The 18,818-nt window shown below is 35.6% G+C and overlaps 1 protein-coding gene across 2 annotated transcripts in view; it reads left to right on the forward strand.

Moving 5' to 3' along the window:
- Nucleotides 1–18,818, forward strand: part of GABRG1 (gamma-aminobutyric acid type A receptor subunit gamma1) — a 48,377-nt gene that overhangs the window by 11,032 nt on the left and 18,527 nt on the right. For both annotated transcript variants that reach the window (XM_065737072.1, XM_065737073.1), the window contains exons 2-3: nucleotides 5,284–5,432; nucleotides 14,128–14,195. In XM_065737072.1, the coding sequence (XP_065593144.1) occupies nucleotides 5,284–5,432; nucleotides 14,128–14,195 (217 nt within the window). The remainder of the gene's footprint in view (nucleotides 1–5,283; nucleotides 5,433–14,127; nucleotides 14,196–18,818) is intronic.

An 18,818-nucleotide genomic window follows, 5' to 3' on the forward strand; every position in this document is an offset into this window, starting at 1 on the left:
TAAAGGCTCTACTCGAATCTTTAGTGCTGAAGCTGTTCACTTGCTGGGCAGAAGAGCAGAACTGAGACTGATCTTCTAGAAATGCAAATATTCCAACATCTGCTCGTTAAAAGGAGCTTTTACTTTTGTCTTCTGCTTTTATTTTTGTTCTTTTAGCCTATCTTGAGAGGTCAGATGTGTGAGATGCCCTCTGCAAGGTAGTGGATTCCTTAACTTATTAACAGCAGAGAAAGTTAGTAGTGCTTCTGCAGTAAGACAGGATTATGCTGATTTTATTCAGATGAGAGATCTGATCATGGGTTTTTTTTTTTTTGCAACTGAATGAATATGCCAGAGAAGTGTTGCAGTCACTGACCTTATATTTGTAAAATTCATAAAGCACTTGCTTTTGACTGTGGCTGGAGAAGTTAACTCAGTGAAATGGCCTAACACAACTATTCTTGTGGGTTTCATTGATGTGTATAAGGCACAACGGAAAATGACGTTCCTTTCAGCTCTTTCAGTGTAGAACTTATCTGAAACACTGTATATGCACATTATATATGTATATGATATAAAGTATGCATTTATATTTATTTTAAGTGCTCACCAGACAGAGTATTGTATGTAAGGAAGGAACTCATTATCTCCAAATGGACAAAGCTACTGTGCATTACTATTTAAACCTCATGGCCCCTGGAGCTTGATATTGCTTGTGCACAAGCATGAAAAGGCAATTGAGATAACTGTTTTCTGGTCAGTCTCTAGTGCTTCTTCTGAAGTTCTATGGGTTCCACATAGATCAACTCTTCCTGGAACTGTGGACCCTTGTGTGTGTTGTATGGGAGCAGGAACCTAGGAGAGGAAAACAAAACTGAATATGACATTTCTGGTATATGTGTGGTTCTATGTGTAATACTTTTAATATGCATTATGCAGATGGCAGTAGCAACAATAACTATAGCCACTTTTTTTTTTTTAGTTTATTACATGATCTGCCAGATTTTAATTGCATCTTAAAGCTCATGTGACTGTTTTTTCTCATATTTAAAGTAGAACAAAGACCTATGATATTAATGTCTGAAGATGATCACTGTCTGATGTTGAAAAGGCTTATTCAGATATTAGTTGCTTGTACAGAGGGATTTATTAGTCATGGTAATGTCTCCAATTAGTTGAAGGACAGAGAGGATAATTAGGGCACTTTGTGCCTAATTACTGTTCACTGTATACATGTAGTTTAGTTACTCTTGAGTTTATAAGTCTAGCTGAAGTGTCATAACAACAAGCATGTTAAGAAATGAAATCTTTCATACTTATAGAATTAGTAAAATTAGGATTAACATAGTTAATTATAGATGTAAGATAGCACTGTGCCCTGCAAAAGAGGTGTTTCAGTGTACTGTTGTCATATTTGTGCTCAGATTTTTCCTGTCTGTAGAAAACCTACTGAGTGAACTGTGTTGAAATAATTACAGTAAATGGTGAGAGGATCAAATGTGATAGTCGGTGTATAGTGATATGAACTTTAGAAGAGCTTGGAAAGGAAAATAATTCCTCTTAAGTTAATTTTGCCTCTTGGGGTTGTGAGAGAGAGAGAAAGGTGCTACTCTTAACATTGGGATGGAGTTGATTGGCATTAATCTTATTTCAGCTATGAAGGAGTAAAAAGGTGCAAAGGTTAACTGTTACTGCTAAATGTAACATTTTGTTTTCTGGTTCAGACCAAATTTTGTTCTCTTCTATTTTTTATTCCATTCCAAACCCTGGGGAAAAAGCTGGAGTTTGAAAAGTGGATTGAGTAGCACAGAAAATGTGTTGAAAGGTAAACATTTTTGGACCATCTTGCTCTCTAAAGTGAATATTTCTTTAAAGAATATGGTCCAACACCCTCAGTTAGATTCTGGTAACAGCATCTCAACAAATCCTGCTGACTTCTTAATTCTGAAGCTTTTTCCTACCATTGAAATGCAATTGGTCAATGAATTTAGCATGACAAAAGTAATTCTGATTTCAGGAAACAAATACGTACCTACTGTGTGGCATATCGCATTCCTGGGTCTGTGTGCTTTGTTTGGGAGCTAGCTGCTTTATCCAACTTCCATCAAAAACTCGATGGAAAACTCAGGTTTGACAGGTGGTATATGCTCTGCTTCACTGGAAGGCATACGGAAGGTATCCTATATATTCTGGTCGCTTCCTTTTTTCAGCCAGACTTATTTCTGTCTTATCTCTGTTATGTGACTGCACATCAGCAGGTATGGCCTTTGAATCAGAAGTGCAGAACTGGCTGCCAATAGTATTACAGAGAAATTATAGCCTTTATTACTTGCTTGATTTTGGTCACGTTTTAAAGTATAGTTTAAGAAAAAAAGATGGTATTCTTGTAGCAAGACATTAGTGTCATCACTGAAAAGGCCAGTATGATTGGAGTAGAAAAAGTTAGGCTATAGTTTATTTTTATTATTATTATTATTATTTTGTACAGTGTGAGCTTATTTTCTCCATATTTGGTTATATTAATTTCAAATTTGCAATATTTTCTTTACTGGTTTAGTTAATGGATAAGTGAGTTGCAAGGTAGTGTACTGGTATGGAATTAGAAAATAGTTTCTGTACCTTGTTGAACAGATTTTTTTAGTAGTGACTGGAAAAAGCAGTTGGATGATGGGATGGAATTCTTCCTTTCACCTTGATACTGCATTATTAATAACTTTTAGTAAGCTCTTAGTGTCCTCATCTATATACAAATCTGTAGTTCCAAGTTTTAAGACTGCAAGTTCAGAGAGATCTCATTAGATAAAATAGTAAGTGAAAACCTGAAATGTACTTATGTTTTTCTTTTATTTTTGTTAATTTAGAATCGTAGAACATCCTGAGTTGGAAGGGACCTATAAGAATCATCAAGTCCAACTCCTGACCATCCAAAAGTCAAGCCTTATGTCTGAGAGTGGTGTCCAAACTTCCCTTGAACTCTGGCACCTCAGGGCTGTGACTACTACCCTGGGAGCCTGCTCCACACCCACCACCCTCTCATGAAGAACCCTTGCTTAATACCCAGCCAATCAAAAGGAAGACAAAAGAAGGATAGAACTGCATGCTTGTCATTCTGCATCAGTCTGTACAGAGCTCTTGGATCTTAGGTTGTTTTTCTGTACTTTCTGCTGTTTGAAGGCTGGGGAACAAAAATAGTGAGAAAGAAAAGATCAGTTTTGTAGTGAACATTTCTTTTCTTAGAGAGCTGTTTATAAGTTAAATTTTACTCCTCATCATCTTAATGCCTCAGGGGAAAAGCAAGGATCACCTCTGCATTCTTAGAAACCTTAAGCAAATTTACATAGCAATTAGATGATGTAAGATAACTACCAGGCCAAAAATAATAATAATAAAAAAGCAGCAAGGCAATGAAACATGAAAGAGATGGCAATAGATAGCTTTGCATGATGTAAGGTACAGGGCATACACTTATAAAACTCTGCTTTCTACTTCTTTTAGTGCTCACATTCGCAGAATCCTGCTAATTAGAGATGTTTAATATTTAATATCTGACATTTCTATAATGTTTATGTTGTGCAGTAATATATAGCCAGTATTATACAATACATTTCAATTTAAAAGAATGAAAATACTTTTTAGATTGCTACAGGGAAAACTGATGGTGAACCTTGTATTTAGACTGCACATCACTTCCAGCTATAGTAGACTCTTGTGAGTTGTTTGCAGCAAGCTAGGTATAAAAGCCTTGATATATTAGCAGTGCCTTTCGTTCACCCTATGGAAACTCACTGAGTTGTGGCAAGCTCCCGAATTACTGTGGCACTTCCCAAATCATGCAGGCATGCTGAAAACAGAGCAGTTTTCACAATGGTGATATCTTGAACTTCAGTGAAACTTAGTGTTATCTGGGAGGTGGTGCAAAGAATTATAAATACAGACTGTTTTGGTGCATTCTCACAAAGGACTACAGTAATACAGTAATAGCCAGGCATGACTTCCATCTTTGTCCTTCCCTGACTGTTTCTGACTGTTACTCTTGTAAATTCAGTGTTGTCTCCCCCTGGAAGGTCTCATGATCTTCACTCCTGTAGAAGATTCACTGAAAGTGTTACCCTTAGTCCTGAAGACAGTGTAAGTGTAAGTAATGTAAAAACTCTTGAAAATCCCTTTCTAATAATTTATCAGTAACATTTTTTGATTCAGTGTACAATGCAAATTGGTACAAGAACAGTACTTTAATTCCTTTACTGGAATAGCTAAGCTTATGCTAACACTGGAACTGATTTATATGAATTGCACACCCCCAGTAATAATAGCTAGTGTCCATTTGTGAAGATACGCTGTGTGACTGTCAGAGTTACTGCTATCAGTCTGATGCACTTTGCCTGACTTGACGCTCATAGCAGTTCCCTGAAATGAGCTGGATGAGTAATGTTGATTGCAAACTAGCACTAGAGGAATATTTAAGTCCACACTCATTTGATTCAAATGGAAAGAAAACTACTTCCAGGCATTCTTTGACCTTTTGGTGATGTCTGAGTGAATCTGCAGACATAATTAAGGTATTGCCATTTTTCTAATGACTTAGTGATAAAATACATATTGCTGCTTATCTATTTAAAAGATAGGCAATAAATGAACATGAGTGTTTTTCTTGTGCAATTGTGCCACCTTGATAAAAGAGGTAGCTAACAAATAAGCATAAGTTAAAGGAGTGATAAAAGATTTCAACTGTACCACATCTACATATTGACACGACTGCAGCTGTTTAGTCATACTGTATAAATGCAGTGTTTGTTTGCTTTCTTAATGTTTCAAAGGAGTTGAGTGAAGATATGTAGGTTTAATTCTTTATATAATAGCAAGAAGAAGAGACTACGAAGTAAGAAATGCTATTAATGTTGTTGACACCAAGGTGAGTCTATTATGATGAATGAGCATCACTAAAAAATACAAGTGCCATAACTTGAAAATGGGGTATATATAGGGGAAAGCTTGGAAATTCCTTTTTGAGTTTTAGGGCAGGAAAAGGCTGAGAATAAGAGAATACTTTTGTGAGTATTACTTATTTGAGCTCAGTATGTGTAATGTGTCAACACTTCTATCAATGTGTATATTAGCTTACACTTTTTCAGTCATAAAATAAAATGTTGATGTTCGAAATAAGGGTTTGCATCTTTCTGTTGGCACTAGAATGCATTATAAGTGCTCAGTATTTTCCAGTTTTCCTTTCATCTCTTTGTTATTTGGATTCACTGTTTTTCTCTAAGCTTGTTTTTTTTCTTTTTTCAATTCAATCACTACTAGAGCTGATAAAGCAGATGATGAAGATGACGAAGACCTAACTGTGAATAAAACATGGGTCCTTGCACCAAAGATTCATGGCGGGGATGTGACTCACATACTGGACTCCTTACTTCAAGGATATGACAATAAGCTTCGGCCAGATATTGGCGGTAAGCACTTGAAATAATTCACTAAACAGAAGACGTGAAGCAAAGTTCACTTACTCAATGATGACAAATGAATTTTTAAAATAGTAATAATAGTAAAAATAGTAATAATGTAAATATAACATCAGTAAAATGCAGTGTTTTTCTAGAACTGGTAAAAATAATGATTTGTGAACAAGCAGAATTTTTATGTTTTAACCATTTCCTTTTTCCTACTTTTTTGAAAGGACGATGAGCAATATATATAGAAAATCATTAAAAGATAATTATATATTGCCTTGGTACTTTTAAGATCTTCTGACAAACACAAGCATATATATGATTCTTCACAATTTTGAAAAAAATAAAAATTAAGTTTACAGGAGTTTTAAGTATTATTTCTAGATATTTTTGCTCCCTCTTTAGAAAATGCACTATGTGTGTATCTTATAGAGAGATAACTCAATTCAGCACTCATTTTTCCTTATCTCAAATTTTGAAAAACTTTAAGAATCTACAAAGTCAGTTTAGAGCAATAACTTTTCAGGAGGATTATAGAAAGTAAGACTACCTTACTTTAGTTTAAACTTTGCAGCTAGTAGGAAGTCAATTTTGTCTTTCAATAATGAAATCGTCAATTCAAATGTAACTGTTAATATTTGAAAGCATTCATGTTGAAATCCCGGAATACATGCAGACATCACCAGCCATTATCTACCATGTGCTTGCTGGATCAAACAAAGAAATATTTTCCTTAAGTTTATTTTCTGAATCATGAACAGAGGTGGAGGACAAAATTATTTGCTTAATACCTGGTGTTCCCTATGAAAGGAATATAACGTAAGTCTATTAGCTGTTTATACAATAAACAATAGTACAATCTAGACTTGTTTCGTTTAGGTAGGAAAACAGGGAGGTGCAGTCTCAGACTAAGTATTTTCTTGTGAAAGCTTCTGAAAAATTGTTTTCCTCCCTAAATTTCTTAGTTCTATTTTATTGTCAACTGTTACCATGAAGATATTGAACGGAAATCTTTTCTTTCCCTGTCACAATATGGAATCTCATGAAGATTGTCATGGAATCATAAAGTAGTCTGGATTCTAGTTCCAACCCCACTGCTATAGGCAGGGACACTTTCCTCTAGACCAGCTTGCTCAAAGTCCCATATATTCTGACCTTGAATGCTTCCATGGGGGTTAGGAATCCACAACCTTTCTGGGTAACATTTTTCAGTGTCTCATCGCCCTTACAGTAAAGAATTTCTTTCTGATATCTAGTCTAAATCTACCTTCTTCCTGTTTAAACTGCACCCCCTCCCCCAGCCCCCCTTGCCCTGTTGCTAACAGTACTTACAAGAAGTCCTTCCCTTGTCTTTTCCTTCACCTTCATTTGAATGAATTACTATCTTAATTTCTCAATTCATAGAAGATATATAGTATCTTTTTGTTTTTTTCCTCAATTGTTTGATGCAAAGGACAAGAAAAGAATTATGAGGGAAAAACTTTATTCACTAGGATTCCTTCTAATTAGCTGGTAGGTGGCGATGAAAGTAGTGAGGATTATTCTTCTCTTTTCTCCCCTTAAAACTTTGAAATAAAGAAAGGGAAAAGAGAGGAAGAGGAGCTCATTATTAGATGTCCAATGGACTTTGAGCGGGCATAAAAAAAAAAAGTAATGTAATCCTTACATTTGCTTTGCTGATGCACTGAGTTTTGGTCGAGCAAAAACTTTCATGAGTCTTTTAGAGTACCTTGATATACAGCTTTCTGGATTTCATTTATTGGTAGAATTATCATTTCTGAAAGAAAGTACCTTCTAGCATCTAGGTGCTCTCACATAAATGCTCCCTTTCTTTTTCTTCTTCAATTTCTGGATGCTGTATTTTTTACATTTTCTATTTGGGTCCTGCCTCCATCCAAACACTGAAAGGCTCATGAAAAGCTAAGGGACTAGAGAACAAATGTTCTGGCTCTCTTTTGGATGGAGGGGAAGTTGCAGTGTTTTGGCAAAAGTAAGTTGAAATTTCCAGCTTTGAATACAGGTATCACATTCTGTCCAGCTGTTTGAGATGTTTAACAACAGATACTAAACATATGAAAATAAAATCAGACTGTGGCACATTCATCTTAGTCTATTTTGTGGATAAAATCGAGTGTCAGATTACACATCTTCAGAGTATGTCAGTATTTCTACGACAAGGTTATTGACTAGAATTATAATTATCTTTCAAGGTAATAATTTCCCATGCAACGTTATTACTGAATTACAAAGCTCAGTTAAAATTGGAAGACTTTTGTATATTTTTGAGCCTAGACTTTTGGGGTTTGAATAGCAGAGTCAATTTATTTTTTCTTCTTCATGTTGACACAGTATCTCAGAATAGGAAAAGGGGTTTCACTGTTGAATACGCAGAGTGACATGATAAAGGAGAACCAAATGAAAATTGAAAAATCCTTTGCAATACTGAAATTTTATTGCAGAAAACCACAGTGTGTCTTTTTCTGTTCCTCATAGTAATATCCTTGAGTTGTATTGATTTGTTAATTGCTACTCTACTATGTTTATTAAACTTATTAGACTTTAACTCACTGTATACAACATTCTTAGATGTGTGGAGCACAAAGATACTATTACTAAGGTACATTTTGCTCAGTATGAAATAGTAGCAGTTACCACCTGGAGTTTCTGATCCTGTAGTATAAATCCTTTTAATTACTAATACAACCTTGGTGTGTTGATATATTAACAAAACAAAATTATTTTTACTGTATATAAGAATATATATGTATATAACTTATAACTGCACTATTTTAGCTTCAGTCCTAGATCAAGTTGGCATTTTTAAACACTCTTTTTAAAGGAAGGAATTCTGTCTACTTGCTATTCCATCCCTCACAACTTTGGGATATTAGCATGTTAGTGTTATTCTATCAATTTATTCTTTTCCAGCTATCTCTCGTGTCCAGTGTTGTTGAATTACATGAGTGAAACATAACTAATAGTCTGAAAATTCAGTTAGAAATAGGAATAATCACAATTTGGTTCCCTAATGTAGCATTTTTAATCTCTAACTTAAGGAAGATACAGCTTTTAAGAATGATGAGGATGGTAGCTCATGAATGTAAGAGAAAATCCTACCTAGAGAAGTTTAAATAATTGTAATTGTCCTGTTAGCAAGGCATGGGCAAATAATTGCATCTCAGTGCACTAATGTGAAATGTTATGTAATGAGAAGTATAAAGGATGCAAGAACAAGAAGTGAACATTTCTAGAGACTGATAAAAGTGCTAACTCTGAAAAGAAAGTATCCCCTACTATCCTTGAACTGGTGCTTTTAGTGTAGTGTAAACAAAAGTGTGATGTAGGTAGAAAAGTAATAAACTGATACAAGCACAAAAATAGCAGATGAAAATAGAGGGATGTCTATTTTCATATCAGTAATATTTTACAAGATTTGAAGGAAATTGAAATACAAGAGCTATGTGTAGAAGAGCATATGTGGTGAGTTTTAAAACGTACTTGATATGTACCCTGCATAGAAAATAATGGAAATAAAAAATGGTGGGGTAGGAACCTTTACTGGAAATGGGTTTCCTTTTAAATCAAAACAGGTAGAAGAATGAGTGGAGAACAGGGTTCTACTTTCATCAAAGTCACATTGAAAAAAATCTTTATAGATGGAGCTGGAAGCCTGCTTTAGACACTTGAAGCTGAATTTTAATACAGATAGTTGTATAAGTAATATTCTTAAATTCTTGTGAGAATTGTATTGTTGTATTGAATACTACTAAAGTAGTATCGAAGTACTGAAAACCCCTGTTATTCATGAATATGGTTATCGCCTTATTTTTTTAATAACTGCTTTATGACTGATTACTTTAGGCAATTATTGAGGAGTTACTGAAAACTTGCTCATAAAAAAAAAAGTTTGATTGAAATTAACTATATTTGTTTAAATTAAAAAATGTGATAAATAAAGATAGTTAAGTTAAATGAACAAAGTGAATTTAGATGGACTAACTTGCTATTGGTTTATATTGAGGACTTGATTAATGAAAACAGAGCAATATTCAGCAATAGAAAGGACAATGCTCTGTGGTTTTAAAATCTAGACTATAGCTTGTGTCAGGATAAAGAGAGGTTTTTCATGTAGCAAGCAGTGAGCTTTCAGATAAAAAAGGCTTATAACTGGACCTGGTTAAATACAGTCTAAAATGAGAGGCATTTTCAATAGCAAGTGCAATTACTAAAGTAATTTGTCAGTGGTTGAGGTGGATACATATGAGTGTGATTTTTAAAATCCATAGTTAACATATTCCAAAATATGAACTTTGAACCCAAACTGGTGTTCAGAATATGCCTGGGGATTATACATCATCCTCCCTTGCTAGGGGAGCAGTGGTCATGTCTTCCAAGAACCACTCCTTTCCGTGTCTTGCTTTGTGTGGGGAGGTTCTTTCTCACTGTTAAACTTCAGGCAAAAGTTACTTCTTTCCAGAGAATAAGCCTGTCCTTAGCTACATGCTTGTGTTAAATGATGCTCAAAACTAGACAAATCCCAGTTAAACTTCCTAAAGATAAAGGATTGAGGAGAAAAGGATTGAGCACAGCCCTGCCAAAAAGGACCAGGGGTAGATGGTAAGCTGGACCTGAGTTAGTGATGTGCTCTCTCAGTCCGGTATCCTGGACTGCCCCAAAAGAATCAAAAAAAGGTCAACAAAAAAGGGCCAGCAAGGTGAGGGAGGCATGGAGTATTGCGTCCAGATACGGAGTCCTCAGTACAGGAGCGGCATCGACGTGATGGAGTTCCAGAAAAATGATCAAAGGGGTGGAACACCTCCCCCGTGTGGACAGACTCAGAAAGCTAGGACTGTTCAGACGAGAAGAGAAGGTTCCGGGGAGACCTGTGATAGTGTCCTTCCAGTACCTAGAGGAAGGCTATAAGAAAGAAAAGAACAGATTCTTCAACAGAGTCTGTGGTGATAGGAGAAGGGAAAACGATTTCAAACTAAAAGAGGAAAGGTTTAGATTAAATGTAAGGAAGAAGCTTTTTACAGTATGGGTAGTGAAGCACTGGACCAGGTTGTTTAGAGAGGTGGTGGATGCTCTGTCCCTGGAGACATTCAAGGTCAGGCTGGACTGGGCTCTTAGCAGTCTGACCAAGCTGTAGGTGTCCTCTGTTCCTTGCATAGGAATTGGATTAGATGATGTTCAAAGATCCCTTCCAACTCAAATGACTCTATTATTCTAGCGAAGAAAATATGTCAAAGCAGGAAATCAGAAGTGTGAGTGTATTTTTTTCAGATCAGGCATAGCATTCCTCACATGCTTCACCTACATTAGGAGCTGGTGGGCAGCTGCTTGGTGCTTTTCACTCAACCTATTTAATATGCAGAGAGAACTTTTGTCTGCTGACCTTCTTGTTTACTCTTACTTCTTTCACTACAAATGTTTAAAGTGGGCTATCATTTTCTCCTCTTCTTCAGAAATGTATAAGGTCTACTGTACTGCTTTGCACTAAGGATTTGTTAAATAGCCTTCTTCCTACTCATAGTTTTTTCAAGGCTGTTACTGTATTTCCTGTATAAAATAAGGAGAAAATAAGGAGAAATATCTTTCAAAACCATCATTTGCTGTTAGCTCTTTGTGGAAAGCAAATGAGCTGCCGTAATTATATGGAGGTCAAATTAGTATCAAGAATGTATTTTCTTACTGCTTTTATCATTTTCATGGACTCATATCTCTTCTAGTTCACAAACATGAGTAGAATGAATTCTTTCTTCTAATTCACAGAAGCACTGGGATCAGTTCTGCACAGAAGAACTAGGGAAACAAAACAGCCCCTTCCAATCTTATCGCATTGGATTTGTTGCTCTGTATCATTTGGGTCAATTAAAATAATTTCAACAGAGGCAGTTTTTCAGATCCTTCACTGGCTCTTAATAGCTCTAATGATCTTAGTCAGAGCAGTTTAGAAGAGGTAAATTGAACTCTGTGGCACATTACAGGAGAGCCCTTGTGGCAGATCAAGTACTGCTTGCTGCATGCTGGAATTTCGCAAAGTTGACACAGCCCATATTAAAAACTGGCTCACTGACAGATCTCAAAATGTAGTTGTTAATGAGAAAATATCAATGATAGGACTGTCTGTTGTTGGATCTCGCAGGCATGACTTGATCAAGGATAATGACATATTGAATGATTTCATCAATGAATTTCTGTAATAAATTTGGCAAGTGACACAAAGACTGTTGGTAAGAGAGAAGTTGTATCTGCAGAGTAATCCTCTTCTTCAGTGAAATCAGAGATACAGACAAAGGCTAATTGAAAACAAAGAAACAACAAAAACAAACAAAAAATGGAGATAATAGCGTGGAAAGAAAGCTGGTGGCTTATATTTCAAGGTGAGAGGTTCTTCACAGAATGGCAGTGATTTAGGAGAAAATGTGATTATTTTGTGTAGTGTAAGTTTTAAGGTATATATCTCCCAGACGACTGTTCTAAGGACTGATCCCTTTAGAGAAGAGACGTTTTAAGTAGAAAACTAGAAGTGTTCATGAAACACTGATAGACTGTTTAAAAAGAATGCCAGTTCTGATGTCCAAATTTTAAGATGAGTCTAGAAGAAACAGTGGAAGTTTAGATGTTAAAGCTGAACAGATAGACCATGAATTCCATTTTCAGTATGTGATATGAACTGCTCATCACATCCAAGTTTGAGAGGTGACCTTAATCACTCTGTGCAGATACCTGTGTTTGAGGAACAGGTTTAGCATATGGCTAAGCAGTACTGAAAGTCAGTCAAAGAACTGAACCTCAAAATAAAACAGATTTCCTGGCATTAAGGAGAATTAGATATTTCCTACAAATCTAAGGGAAAAATATTGAATTCAGCATTGCTAGGGCAATGAGGAAAGATAGGTTTTGATCCAGCTTCCTGTGTTCTAGTCTGGCAGTGATTAAATTGAAGAGTTTTTCAGTTAAGTACAGTTCGCAAGATAAAAGGCAGTGGATGTGTATTTGTGAGATGTGACATACATAAAGTATATGTTACATTTTACTTGTATATGTTACATTATATGTATGCAAACAAATATCTTTTTTTAAGTATTTCAGTGTGAGCCTATGAGTTATTGTGCTCTCCCCCTTTCTGAGCATTGCAGATATTTAAGACATTTGCAGTTCAGGGAATGCTTATCTTTTATCCTCAGGAAACAAATTGATTTCCAGAGTCCATTTAAACTTTCTGTGGAGCACTCTGGATACAGTAGAGTGATCAAGTAACTCAGCACTTTGTGGTTGTACAGAAAACCCTTTGTGCAGCCTGACTGGCACGTCTTAGTCACAAGCTCAGGGAATCAGTGATCAGATTTAGGATCAGGAAGTTTCCTGTCAAGTGAGATTGGCAGAGATAAGGTATCAGTGGATAATTAGGAAATGTATCTTTCCTTTTGTCATAGCAGGCAGTGTTGTTAATGGTCCCTTATTTCTTTCTGTGTGTCTGAGTTCTAGGTCTCTGAGATTTGAAAAATCCTGTGTTACATAAGATTTTACATTGGTTATAAAAGGCTTAGAAGGTCTCTAATGGTTTTCAGTGAGAAGCAGTCAAATCTTGTGAAGTAGAATCCCTCTTCTATGAAATCAAAGTATGTATATATATATATATATATATATATATATATATATATATATATATGTATATGTATACTTTTACCTTTCCCCTTTCTATCTACAAATGAACAGGGGGACTTCATTTTAATGTGCTAGATCTTGGGAGGAAGACCAGTAGAACTTCAGAATTAACCCTCTTGTTACTCTGGAGATGAGGACATGTCCTCTTGTATCCACTTACTGTCATTCCATCTATCATACAAGCTGGGAAAAAAAGGGCTTGGTAAATTGATGTTGTTTAAATGCTGACCTCTCCTGCACCACATCCTGACCTCTTCCATTTGTATCTTTTTTCCTCTACAAGCCCGCCTGGAAGTAACAACAAAATTATCAGTGACACATATATCAGATGTGACCTTCATGGAAATTTGCTTAGACTTGGTGTCTTTCTGTAAATGCATTATAAAAATATATTTCTAAAACAATTAATTTTGTCAGCTCAGGGTCAGTAATTTGACTGGATTTTCTTTATGAACTTTCAATCTGGTTAGTGGAACAATATACTGATCAAGTCAATGAAAGTATATTAGCAATCCATAGGTGCACTATAATTGTGCAAAGAAATGTGGTTAAAAGATATTTTTGTTAGGTATCTTCAGTATGAAATGCTGCATATTGATTTCTTGCAGCTGGTAAATATGCCTGCTCCCAGACCTTCTGGTTTATTATACAAAAGTTATTTTGTTTTTTTTTCCTGAACATTATTTCTGCTTATGATCATATTTTATGCTGGAAGAATCTTTTTTTTCCTCCCCACTTCCTATACCTTTAATACCTTCTATATTGATCTTATATCTATTCATAAAGAGTAGTTGGGATGTAGGTGACATTAAGATACAAAAAATTCATCTTGACAATTGTAATTTAATTCATGTGAGATAAAGGAGCCAAGTCATATATGATTCTTCACAGAATGCACAAACTAGAGATGTCATCTTTCCAAATCTAATACAAAATATTAGATTTATTGTTTTAATAAAATACATTATTGATATAAAGAATACATTGAACATGTAATTATTTTGGTTACTTTTTTGTTTGTTTTTAGTGAGAACTACTGTAATTGAAACAGATGTCTATGTTAACAGCATTGGCCCAGTTGACCCAATCAATATGGTAAGTTCAGATTATTGACAGAAAACATTACCTGAGAGATGGTGTGGGCTAGTATTACGATATATTTCTGATCTCACTCAGATAGACTTGTTATTTCTTAAAGTATATTCTTTTGCTGTTGGATATAATTGTGATTATTGCAGAATCTAATTTAGACTAGCTATTTGAAATTGTTTTAATCATTTTAATAACTTTTTTTTTGTTAATGAGACCACATGTAAGACATTGCTTTGGATGATGAATTTGGTGCATGTTAAACATTTTCACTATGTTTATCTATACTTGATTTACTTATGGTTCAGTATACAATATTTCCTAGAGCTGCTCTTTAGAGATAAGGAAAAGTAATGTTTGACCTAACGTTCATGAATAAAACTCTTTTCAGTGCATTTATTTATTTAGTTATTTTATTGGAGAAAAAAAATAGAAATAAATTCTACTGTATTCCTTCTTTCATGACTTTTTTAGCGTTATAGGTCATCCTCATAGTGTATGCGTAGCTGATTTCTTCAGAATTTAAACAATGCAACACTTCTAATTTTGGGGGGATCTGCTAAGGCTAGATCTTGCTGTTTGGTACGAATTGGGAAGAAACAGCACTTGTGAGGAAATTGAGTCTGTGGCCTTTTCCTCAAATCGCCTAGATTTTTTTTCATTTCTGCCTGAGTTCGAGGCATCAGAGGCCTGTCTGCATGACTTCTCCTGGACAGTACAGTGGCAGTGGCTCCTCTCAGTAGCTCAGGGGCAGAAGGAATGAGGCTGGGACTTGCACCTGAATGACTTGGTGATCAGCCCCCTTTCTCATTTAGCACCTCCCTGCAGAATTGCTCAGTTTTGCATTTGTGTGCAGAAGGACCTTTTTGTCCAGTCCAGGTATGCTAGACTATGCCAGTGCAGGGAACTTCTGCACATTTGGCAAAATGATGCAAATTACAGAAGTATATTAAAAATGTATGAGTTGCAAGTGTGTCGTCATGCTCAGGTGGGAAATATGAGAGATAAGATAGCAGACATGGAAGACTGGTGGTATTTAGCAGGAGTAAAGGTGTTAAAAATGGAAGATGTTCATTCCAGCATAACAGCTAACCAAGTTTAGGGTTGTCATCATTTACTGTGGCAGGGAAGTCTGTCTCAAGCCAGGGTTGTATGTAGAGAGCTGCATGAAAGAGCAGGAAGCAGATGGGGTAGGGGAGGTATATTGATGTCCAGTGTAAATGCTTCCTCTGGTTTCATCTGTTTTCCTACTCCAGTTTTTTTTCTCTGCTTCTCCCCATTGTATGCTCTCTGATGGAACTTAACGTGGGAGCAAAATGCATGGATAAGCTGCTACTTCTAATAGAGACAAGCAAACAGTAGAAGTTTCCTTTATCAAATAGCAATTGTTTTCTCTAAGCTTTCATGCTAGGAACTTGGATTGTATGAGAATCTAATATCACAAAAATCAAACACTTATGAAAAATAATTAAAAATAATATACAAATTTATGAAAGTTTCCAACAAAAATGTCTTTAATCTAGGAAACAACATTCTCAGCAAAAAATAATTACAGGTGTGACCTTATAAGCTCTCTTTATGTGAGCTATTTCATTAAAGAGGTGGTTTTCCAGGAGTTAATGTTGTTTGTGATTGTTAGCCAATATTCCAAAATTTGCTTCAGTTTCCAGGGCTGTTCTTAGCCCTCATATTATTATGTAATGGGAGAACTCATATCTGTGATTCCCCTTTGGATTAGTCATTTCCCAGATAGGTTAATTCACTGTAAAATGATAACCTTTAACTATTTAGTATGGAAACAAAATGGCACAATATAGAGACAGTCATATCGTGATATCAGGGGAGTATGTTCCTATGAAAGCTTTAAAAGCTCCTCTTTAAGAGAGGAAACTGACTCATTTTTATAATTCAATTTATTTTCCTCTTGCTATGTAAGAGACTCTTTTGCTTTCACAAAACAGAAGTTTTAAGTATATGTATGACATTCATTAGAATTTATTTTTAAAGGCTCTTGGAGTCTGGCTTTCAGTATTTAATTTAACAAACATCTACATAAAATTCCAGATGCTATAGTCACCCCATGCATAAAAGATGTCTTCCTGCAGCATGTGGTCTCTCTAGGCATCTGCAGTCTGAGTAAATATTCTTAACAAGTGTCTAGATCAGTGAAGTATTTAGGCTTCTAATACTCATTAAGCCTAAAGATTTTTGAATTTATTTTTTAAAGCTACCCTGCACTATGCATCTTGCAGCAGTCATATAAACTACATCTGAGTGCATTTTTATGGCCAAAGTCGTGGTCCCCAAAAGCTCTGCAGTGGTCTGGCATTTTCTTAATGGAATTTAGACATACGATGAATATTTAGAGCCTGTATTTCTCTATGTGGAAGCTCATTTTGTTGAGCACTTAATGCAAATGTACTCTTACTACTTTTTTCCTTTCAAGCTAGGGCTAGCATTCAAAATAAATAAATAAAAACAACAACAGAAGAAGCAACAACAATAAAAAAAAACATCAACAAAAACAAGCCAAAAAAAAACTCTCTTGAGGTACGGGTAGTATAGCCTGTGTATGTAAATTATGTCCATCCATGCTGTCTGGACCTCATGATCTTCCTCTGCCCTGTTCTCATCACCCAGTCCCTCTGTGTTTATCACTGTTTTGTGCTGTGATATTCCAGTCTAGTTGCAGACGTCCTCTGCTGCTGCCTGTGACAGAACCATGCCAGGACTTCAGCTTTTGTGATCTGACAGTTCTGGTTGAAATTCCTTTCATGTTTGAAGAAGAGAAACATGTTTAGAGGAGAATCATTGCCACTATGAGTTTTGTGATTACTGAGTCAGAGAAATAATATGACCGCTTCTTCTCACATTTGAGAATTTATGAAATTTCGTAAGTTTGTGGTTACAGGATGCAAGCCCTGCAGATTTTTTGGAGTACAGTGTGTGCATTTTATGAAAACTCATTCAGTTTTCTTTCATGTGGTAGGAACAGTACTTTGAAAATCAGAAGTATCAACAAGCCTTTGTTTGTCACCTGTAGCTTATTGTATGGTGTCTTCTTTGGAGTAAACAAGAATGACACATTATTTTTCCCTGAATCGCTCCTTTATTTTGATTAGGGAGATAGATTTCAATCGCTCTGGTACCTGTTGACACTAAAGTGGTCAGAGTTAACAGGCTGTTAACCATATGAGCACCTGGAGACTGCTATTTTATAGGAGCTGAGTAAATATTCCTTCAGTAATCCTGAATATGGTTCTTAATTCATTATGAAATACACTTAAGTATTAAAAAAACATGTCTATTTATATGACTTATTTTGCCAGCTATAGAAACTTGAATAATAATTCATAAATAAAATTTTATAAATGCTCTGTTTTTCATGATAAAAAAGAAAAGAGCTTAAATTGATTAGTCCGCCTGTTGCAGGTAGTAAGCTTGCCTATTGCTGTTGCAAGGTAGCTCTAAGCTTATCCCATCTGGTTTCAGGGGAATCAGCCAAGTACAAGAAATATCCTCCTCATACTGGCTCAGCACAGCAGTTCTGATGTCACTTGCAATTTCTGTGATCATTTTGAAGAGAATGACAAGGGATGAGGGAAAAGCCAGCCTTTGTATGATAGAGAGATATTGCAGTATCTTTTCTGAAAGAAAACCAAAGCAGAACCATCTTTTCAACCCTCACTTTAAACAGCATTCACTATTTGTTGGTATTTCAACTGCAGTTTACCCTTTGTTTCTCCATAGATACAAAGTCAGAATAGGTAGTTAAGGTCCCACACAAAACATCAGAAAATCTGTGCTCTTTTCTGTAAAATGTGCTTTAATTTGTGTGTGCTGTTTAGGAACAATTCAATCTGAGGCTGCAGACTTCTAGTGCTGTTGCTCGTTCTCAAATCTTGTGTTTTTCAGGAGATAATTTTTTTTGTGAATGGGTCTGTTATATCATTTAAGCCATAGATGAGATGGTTTACTGTAAATTATAAGGAGACTTACGTTAAATCCCTTGACTTCATTAGAGTATGCCAGCATATGCTGGTTGAAACCCATTTTATATAATGTCAGATCACCCACATCAACAGCCAGAGCAATAACTAAATGGTCTGTGAAGTATTTGAGATTTCAGATGCCAGTGTTCTGTATTTGCATAAGGATAATTTGTTAAATGAAACAGTAGAAGTGCTGAGATGGCTGTTTATGGCTAGGGCTGGAAAAAGTTGCTTAAAATCTTTTCCTTTTTCTCTGTGATCAGTGTGTTATGAAATCAAGGTGCTTGCTCCTATGTTTTCAGTACTTTATCTATTTAACTGTAGATGTAAATCTACTTTTTAAAGCTCTTCCATGCAGAGTATCTTCCATGGTAGTTCTCTGCTATCAGCAACTTCTTGATAGCATCCTATACAAATTCAGCTGCCTTTCTGCTGTCTGTAACTCTGCATGTCTCCTTCTGTCCCACAGAAAATACCACCTTGAGTACCTCACATCTGTTAACAAATCTTTAGGTATGTCAGAGTGACTAAATCATAGTTTTGAATCTTCTCATATTTACCCTTCCGTGCTCTCCATTTCTGTGGATATTCTGCATGGCATCGAAGTCTAAAATCTTTCTATGATATGATGGATCCT

Source organism: Cyrtonyx montezumae, unplaced genomic scaffold (genome assembly GCF_038088225.1).
Source record: "Cyrtonyx montezumae isolate F1298 unplaced genomic scaffold, pur_monq_1.0 scaffold_2, whole genome shotgun sequence".
Classification (NCBI taxonomy): domain Eukaryota; kingdom Metazoa; phylum Chordata; class Aves; order Galliformes; family Odontophoridae; genus Cyrtonyx; species Cyrtonyx montezumae.